The sequence below is a fragment of the Alosa sapidissima genome, chromosome 10 (assembly GCF_018492685.1).
Source record: "Alosa sapidissima isolate fAloSap1 chromosome 10, fAloSap1.pri, whole genome shotgun sequence".
Taxonomy (NCBI): Eukaryota; Metazoa; Chordata; class Actinopteri; order Clupeiformes; family Clupeidae; genus Alosa; species Alosa sapidissima.
This window is the reverse complement of record NC_055966.1, coordinates 30,486,302-30,494,430: the sequence shown is the minus strand read 5'-3', so window position 1 is coordinate 30,494,430 and position 8,129 is coordinate 30,486,302. Positions and strand designations below refer to the sequence as shown.

The 8,129-nt window shown below is 41.6% G+C and overlaps 1 protein-coding gene and 1 long non-coding RNA gene across 3 annotated transcripts; one reads left to right on the top strand and one right to left on the bottom strand.

Moving 5' to 3' along the window:
- Window positions 1-271: 271 nt before the first annotated feature.
- Window positions 272-4,469, bottom strand: LOC121720404. Its single transcript, XR_006034534.1, has 3 exons — window positions 4,313-4,469; window positions 2,927-3,002; window positions 272-870 (listed from the first exon to the last, which is right to left on the bottom strand). It is a non-coding gene; the product is annotated as an uncharacterized LOC121720404 (long non-coding RNA).
- A 34-nt stretch (window positions 4,470-4,503) lies between these two features.
- Window positions 4,504-8,128, top strand: LOC121720375 (protein ANTAGONIST OF LIKE HETEROCHROMATIN PROTEIN 1-like). Of its 2 annotated transcripts, none has more exons than XM_042106420.1 (3): window positions 4,504-4,569; window positions 6,263-6,835; window positions 7,181-8,128. In XM_042106420.1, exons 2-3 carry the CDS (start codon window positions 6,263-6,265, stop codon window positions 7,850-7,852), a joined length of 1,245 nt encoding a protein of 414 aa, XP_041962354.1. In that variant the 5' UTR covers window positions 4,504-4,569; the 3' UTR covers window positions 7,853-8,128. The 2 variants fall into 2 exon arrangements, with proteins under 2 accessions (XP_041962354.1, XP_041962353.1); XM_042106419.1 differs by lacking the exon at window positions 4,504-4,569 and adding an exon at window positions 5,450-5,745.
- Window position 8,129: the final 1 nt, after the last annotated feature.

The window sequence follows — 8,129 nt, the reverse complement described above, 5'->3', positions numbered from 1 at the left end:
TTACTGTGAATACGTTTTACAGTAAAGGTACTGTACTTTTTGAGCTGTGTTTTTTTAGCTAATAATGATGTTAATTATCATTAATAGAATCACCCATATTCTAAAATATTACAATTACATTACATTACATTTGGCTGGCGCATTTTTAACCAAAGCGACTACCAACATGGTAACAGTTAAGTTTTAAAGTTTTAGGACAATTTAAAAACGGTAGAGTACAGTAAGAATAAGTGCGTCAGTGAGTGCTGTTTTTAAACAGTTGAGTGTCAGTTCAAGACGGCTGATAAGTGCTAGGATCAGCAAGACTCTAGGAGATGCTCTCTAAAGAGCTGGGTCTGGGACAACAAGAAATTGTTAAAAAAAAATAACCAACCTTATTTGCACGTTTTAAAGAGAAATGATTAACACAATGGCAATATTGAAATAAAATAAAACATTGAACAATAATGAACATGTGCATGAACATTTAAAACATAAATGAAAAGAAACTTCTTACAAATATCAAAATTACTTTGTATTGCACCACATGTGATGAGGGTCTAAGATGGTGATCTATGGTCGGAGTTCTGTGAAGGTACTTATGCTATTATATTATTATTATTATTATTATTATCAAATTATGATTAATTATAGTATAACAATATATACATATATTATTAATTATATTATTATTATTATTATTAAAGCTATTATCAGAACCTCACCTGCATCTAGTCAGTTAGCAAATAGAATTCAGTGAGGTCCCTGATGAAGGAGATTACATGGGGGTTCATGTATGACGTCTTCTGCTTCACCACTCTACCAGTCGTCTTGCTCATCTGCTCCTTGGCAGTGCACTTGTTGGAGTCAGGATTAATCCTGACTAAAAACCTATGAACATGAGTATAGGAGTTAGGGGGTGGGGCAATATGTACATGTTAATGAGTAACTGTAAGAGCAATGAGCGATGTAGAATCATACATGAAGACCAGCTGACAGGCATTTCACATCACAACAGGAGTTAGACAAGGCTGTTTACTTTCCCCATTACTATTCCTCTTAGTGGTCAGTGTTGGGAGTAACGAGCTACAAAAGTAATGTAATTACTGTAATATATTGCTTTTTGCTGTAACGCGGCAATGTAAGGCATTACAAAAAAAATTTGGGTAATATTTTACTCGGTACAAACTTCAGTAACGCGCATTACAATGCATTTTAACCTGAAATTAAGTGGTATTATGTATTGATACATATTCGCAAACAACACTGCGAGAACAGAGAAGAAATCTGCGCAAACAGCAGAACGTAGCTCTGTGACGGCGGATCAGAAGGAGATGTAAAGAGGAGAATAGGGAAAGCAAGAGCTGCGTTTGGCATGGTGGGACCATATGGAAAATACTATTTTGCATTTGAAACACATATTACATGTTTCAGAAATACTACCCATCCCTGGGAACAGGCAAATTACATCTTTATAGTTGGCCATATGATGACATACTTAGGTTAATACTGTATTTCACCAGTTAGGGCACCGAAATGGCCAGTAGCTGCACTGTGTAGCCTATCCTGACATGTCTTTAAATTTTGGGTTACAATATACAGGTAGTGGGCTCTCTGTTGATTTTAATGAGTAGGCCTAAGCCTGAAGTTACAGCATTTCTATCACAATTGACCAGACTTTGACCTTTTGTCTTCTTTTAACAAAATTCTGGCTATGATTGTTCCTTGTATTGCATCATGAGCCATCACTGCACCTATTGCATTCTACTGTTGTTAGCCTTAAGCCTAGCTCAGTCATTATGTTGTACCACATCACCCTCCATTAGAAGTGCAATGAGCTGCATTGAGCATAATAAACTTCATTTAGAATTCCAAATCCATATTTCTAGATATTTTGGTAAAAGTAACTTAAAAGTAATACAATAGTAGTGTAATGCCTTACAATTCAGAGACAGTAATATTATAATGTAATGAATTACTTTGAAATGACAGTAATAAGTAATACATAATATATTACGATTTTGAAGTAACTTGCTAGTGGTCGACTGGATCATGCGGCAAGCCACAGACAACAGGTGCCCAATGGACCCTGTTTACACAACTGGACAACCTAGACTTTGCAGATGATTTCACATTACTGTCCCAAAACCACCAAAAATGCAAGATAAATTGAGAGAGGAAGAACAGAAAGCTGCTGAGACAGGTCTCTACATTAGCACACAAAAGACCAAAGTGCTCAAAGCCAATGCAAAGATGCTAGCCAGCTTGACGGTTAGCCACCAACCACTAGAGGAAGTGAACTCCTTCATTTACCTGGGAAGCGAGGTAGCGAGTGATGGCGGATCAGAAGGAGATGTAAAGAGGAGAATAGGAAAAGCAAGAGCTGCATTTGGCATGGTGGGACCATATGGACTGGAGCGCATGTAACATCACACTCAAGACTAAGGCTGCGTTCGTGAAATTCAATCTGACACATCTGAAAATAACGCTCTGAAGTTCGAAAAAGATGAGCGTTCTAACTCCCTGTGAATTTATTTAGGATTACAGACAGTATGGTTTACAATATGGACATCATTATAGCACTTGTGGAACAGGGTTTATGTGTCATTCAGAACTCAATTCCACTAATGCAAGAGCTTCTTGACAGTGATTATGGGGACTGTGTAAGTAATTGTTTTAACCTACTAAATAACAACAGTTAGCTTGTAATGTGAAAGCATTCTAGCACTAGCCTGCACTAGCCTGCAATCTACTGTGTGACGACACACTCTGCCACTCCGTCCCTTCATCTGGAGTGCCCAGAATTTACGAACGGTTAAAAAGTTTCAGAGTGCCAATTTACAAACGCACCCTAACTTAATAAATGCAATACTTATGTGTACTTATGCTTAATATTATTAAAAAAGAAATACCACCACTATACTACAAAAAAGGTGTGTAAACTTACATAGCTGTTAGATCCTTCTGGACAGGTACTTCATTGTTAGCACTTATTCTGCCCATATTCTGCATTGGAGAGACCCCTGTGAGAAGGTTAAACATTAATGTTAGATTTTTGCAGTGGTGGACGAAGTACACAAATCCTGTACTTGAGTGAAAGTAGAGATACACATGGTCAAATGTTACTCCAGTATAAGTCCTCCTTTTACATTTCCACTTGAGTGGAAGTACAAAAGTACTTGCCTTCAAATGTACTTAAGTATCAAAAGTAAAAGTCCTGAAATGTATTTTGACGAATACAGTTGCATTTACTTTTGTTGAAATTATTCGGCACAGACATAGGCATTCATTGAGCCTTTCTCCTCCATTCAAGGACAAAATCAACTAATAATTATTGTAAAACAAACTAATGTGATATCTTAGATTCTTCAAAGAAACCACATTTTTCTTTGTTGAATGCTTTACACTTTCAGACCAAATCAAGATGTTCCCTTTTGTGTTTGATAATGTCAGATTGTCCATCATTGTCTATCATTTGCTAGTGGATATGACAATAACATAGGTTAGGCAACACCATTATTTAAAGCCTAGCTTAAAGCAGAATAGAAGCTTAATAGAAAATATACATGTAAGTACAGTACACATGTATTTGGACAGTGTTTTTTCCAAAAGGAACTTCAGCTGTACTTCAGCTGTCACAAAATGTAGTGGAGTAAAAAGTAAGATATTTGGCCTTGAAATGTACTGGAGTAAAAGTAAAAAGTTTAACAAAATTGAAATACTCAAATCAAGTACATATACATGAAAAAGCGACAGAAAGTACAGTAATTGAGTAAATGTACTCAAGTAATGTCCACCACTGGATTTATGAATACAGCTGTATTATACAAACAGACCTCTGACAAGCTAAGTTTCTCTGCATGACAAACTGGTCAACATAGGCAGCTCAACTATTTTTTTTATATATATATTAACGTTAATGCTTACAGGATTCTTTAATCTGCACTAAGGGGACTTTCAATTAGGACACAGAGCTAACTAGTTATGGCTAAAATTGCTAGGCTATGGCAAAGATCCTTTAGCTTTATCAACTGTCTCTGGCTATAGTTAGAAGCTAAATAATAGGCTAACGTTAACGGTTCTACAAACTTAAAAATAACACGGGAACAGATAGGTACACACAACTGATTCCTCCTCCTTAATTTCTATCTCTATCATGACAGTCATGCATTATTGAAGGCATGTTACAGAGGACAGAAGTATCAGAATTTGTGGGTAGCTTAGGCTAGGTTGCTAACGTTAGCGACAGCTAACGTTGACCTTTTAGCTAATAATTTGGCTCAGTTAACAGTATTTACCACCCGAATTTCCTTACATTTAAACTAAACCTTACCTCTGAATAGCTGTGCCTCCTCTTCCACAAAGATTATTCCATCCTACAAACGTGTTTTCTCTCACACTCCAGAAGCTCCTCTGTTGAAAGTTGCTGCATCACTTGATGAGTGAGTGAGGACTGGAGTTGACTTGAAGAAAAAAGTAACGGTTGCTCCAAAATCCCCTCCCCCAACAACATTTGAGTGACACATTACTGTTTAGGCCTTTTTGGGAATTATTTATAAAAGGTAGGCCTACATAAATGTTCTAGAAAGGGTAAGCCTACATGTTGCTATGTTTGGGGCTAAAGTTATTTTTAACCAATATGTTTTTAAGAGTGTAAGATAAGATAAAGAAGGAAAATACAGTAGTTTACTTTATTTACAGTACTACAGTGGCTATCTTGTGATTTTTTTACAGTAATGCTTTGACTACTGTGATTTCTACGGTAACACTCAGACTACTGTGATTTTGTCATGTGGACACGCGTGTTTACTGTAATTTTACAACAGTCTACTGTAAAAATCATATACAGTAATGGTACTGTGAAATCCACAGTAAATAACTGTACAGCAATTTGTAACTTTACTGTTTTCAAATGGCTGTACAAGTACTGTATAGTGCTGTCTTGAGCATTATCAGGTGTGTCACCGAGGTCTGACCTTTATTTGCATGGGAAAACACTGAGAGCATAAATTGTCGTAATGAAAACATGACAAAGCCATTTGACTATCTTGTTCATAAACGATGGTGTCAAGACTTCTCATTTTGATGACACTGGCAGTTTCATTGACATAAATACTTGCTTTTGAGGATAGCAATACTTGCTTTTTGAGCAAGTGACATGCTTTTGCAGGTTATCCACTAGGTTTTGCAGTTTGCACTCTCACTGTTTTGAGAAATGCACTAACTGCTGTGCAAATGTTAGTAGTGATGTGAGAAAAGCACCAAAGCGACTGAGAAAAACTGTAATTACTTACATGATGATTACTTAGCAAAGACCCAAGGGGAGACGAGGCGTCAACAGCGTCACCCAGCGTCAACAGGCCCTGAGATAAAAGGTCATTACTTTTTTGCTCGATAGGTGGCACCAGTTAGTTTAAGTAGTAAAAAACCGAGACTTTTATTTTGGCAAGAATATAGGCTACGTCGAAGCTCGCGTCAAGGATGAAAGCGCCCTGCGATTTTAGTAGCCGATCAGCTTGCTAGTAGTTTAGTAGTAGTTTAAGTTGGTTTGGCCAGACGTTAAAGAATCGTGTTTTAGAGATAATGGACAAGGACAAGGACAAGGACAAGGAGGAGGCGCTCGCTAGGTTAAAGACTAGGTTAATGTTTACCATCAAGAGACGTAAAGAAGTGATAAATAATTCTATCCTGGAAAGACGCACAGCGATCCATAAACAAATCAGACATCGAAGGTATCTCTACCACAAATACGAGCGGATGCAAATGGTATGATCATTTTGACCTGACTACCAGGCATTAGAAGTAGGCTACTATTTCGAGTTGCGTTATCCGTTTGAAATCTAAAGGGCTGTGCAATGTATTATCTCAAAACTGGCATGATAGCCTTTGGAAATTTTCACGTATTGTTGTGGTTGGATCACACGTGATGTATAGGGAATAGGATAGGAAAGCCTAGCCTAAATATAATGGCATTAATGGCTTTAACATTATTTTAACAATTCATTTTCATTCCAATTATTTATACCGATTCTATTCAGCCTTGCTTGAATATCTCATTGAGGATGTGAATATGAACTGAACGGCATACTAAATTCTGATTGCATACATACATTTAAAGCTATTGTAAGGACTAGTATCACATATTACACCCCAGCTGGATATCTGTCTCGAAATTGACATTTAATTTCAACATCCGATTAAACTGTATTAGTCCCCTAGGAAACGTCCCAAGTTATTGAGCCTCTCCATGTCATGCATTCTGTTTTTATTTCTCTTCTGTCAGATGGCTCCACTTTCACTCTCCCACGTCTCCTCGTCGCACAGCCCATGCAGTGAGCTCTCCAACAACTCCAGCAACGCCGACTGGTGGGAGAGAGTGGTCCTGGCCGAGTTTGGGCCTCAGGAGTGGCTCCAGAGGTTCCACGTGAGCAAAGACACCTTCTACCTGCTCTGCAACACGCTCAAGCCCCAGTTCCCCCAGACGAGCCTCCTCACCAGTTCCAGCAAGCTCACGCTGCCGCTGGAGAAGCGCGTGGCCGTGGCCCTGATCCGCCTGGCCACTAACATGGACTACAGCCTGCTGGCCGAGCTGTTTGGCGAGAGCATCTCCACCCTGAGCCAGTGCGTGCGCGAGGTGTGCGATGCCATCATTATGCTCCTCAAGCCGCTCTACATGCACCACCCGGGCGTGCAGGAGCTGGCCGAGAACGCCCGCGCCTTCCACATGAAGTGGGGCTTCCCGCACTGCGTGGGCGTCATCGACACGCTGCACATCCCCGTGCGATCCCCGCCTGCGCACGCGCGCGACTGCTGGAGCCGCACCACGAGGGCCGGGGGCCACGCGGTGGTCATGCAGGTAGGCTTGGGAATCGGTTCCAGGCATCGGTAAGGAACCGGTTCCAAATGTTCCGATCCATCGGAATCGTACGCATCCAAACGTTAACGATTCCACTAACGATTCCAATACAAAGCTTTGTTTTAGAAATGTTTACTTTTTTAGAAATGTTAAAGTATTCAACTTCTGTATTGTTAATGCACACTTGATATTCATTCTCTAAAACCACTTTAAATTAGACATTAAAAAGCCAACAACTCTCAAACCCATCCTTTATGGGAATCGATAAGGAATCGCATCGACAAGCAGAATCAACAACGGCATCGATATCGATCATTTCTTAACGATGCTCATCCCTACATGCAGGGCGTGGTCAACGCGCAGGGCTGCTTCTGGGACGTGTGCGTGGGCTTCCCCGGGGGAACCGAGGACTCCACCATCCTGCAGAGCTCGGAGCTGTGGATCATGGCGCGCGACGGGGGTCTCTCCCCGCAGCCACCCCTGCTGCTCATGGGCCAGCCCGTGGGCTACCTGCTGCTGGGCGACGAGGGCTACCCGCTGCACAACTGGCTGGTCAAGAATTACCCTGTGGCCTCGCCGCCTCAGCAGCTCACGCCCCCGCAGCTCCACTACAACGCGCGCCTGGACAGCTGCCGGGCCGTGGTGGAGCACGCCTTCCGGAGGCTGCGGGCGCGCTGGCAGTGCACGCACCGGCGCAGCGAGACGCACCTGGAGCTGGTGCCCATGATGGCTCTGGCCTGCTGCGTCCTGCACAACGTGTGCGAGATGCACGGCGACCCCTTCCGCGATGAGTGGCTGGACGAGGTGCGGCACCCCGAGTGCCCCCAGCCCTCGGCCCCCTCGCCTGCCTACATGGACGACCCGAACGCGGAGCAGGTGCGCTCGCTGCTCTGCAGCTACTTCCAGATGCAGCAGCAGGGCAAGGTGCCCATGGAGCCCGACCCACTAGCTGTCGGGGTGCCATTCCCACATCCGTATGGAGGGCCTCCCCTTGGAGGGTTGCTGAACATGCAGTAGTAGTAGTCTCAGACTGTGGGGCAGTGGACAGTGGACAGAAACTTCTAAGGGCCTCTGTTGAGAGCTTGTTGTAGCCTTATGGAGACGTTGATATAAGGGGAAATCAACTACAGGCTGTCCATAATTTTTTTTCCCTTTGCAAGGACTTTATACGTCATAAAATGAAAATATCTAGACCACATATTTGCATATGTTTAACGTTTCTGCCTTGTCAGTTCAGATTATGATCTGTACATTTGGTTTGTGGAATATAAATATCTGTCAATTTAATATGAAC

Coding starts and splice junctions, on each gene's coding strand:
- LOC121720375 (XM_042106419.1), top strand. CDS start 5,563: ATGGACAAGGACAAGGACAAGGACAAGGAGGAGGCGCTCGCTAGGTTA. Junction 5,746..6,262: donor AATACGAGCGGATGCAAATG/GTATGATCATTT, acceptor CTCTTCTGTCAG/ATGGCTCCACTTTCACTCTC. Junction 6,836..7,180: donor GCCACGCGGTGGTCATGCAG/GTAGGCTTGGGA, acceptor CCCTACATGCAG/GGCGTGGTCAACGCGCAGGG.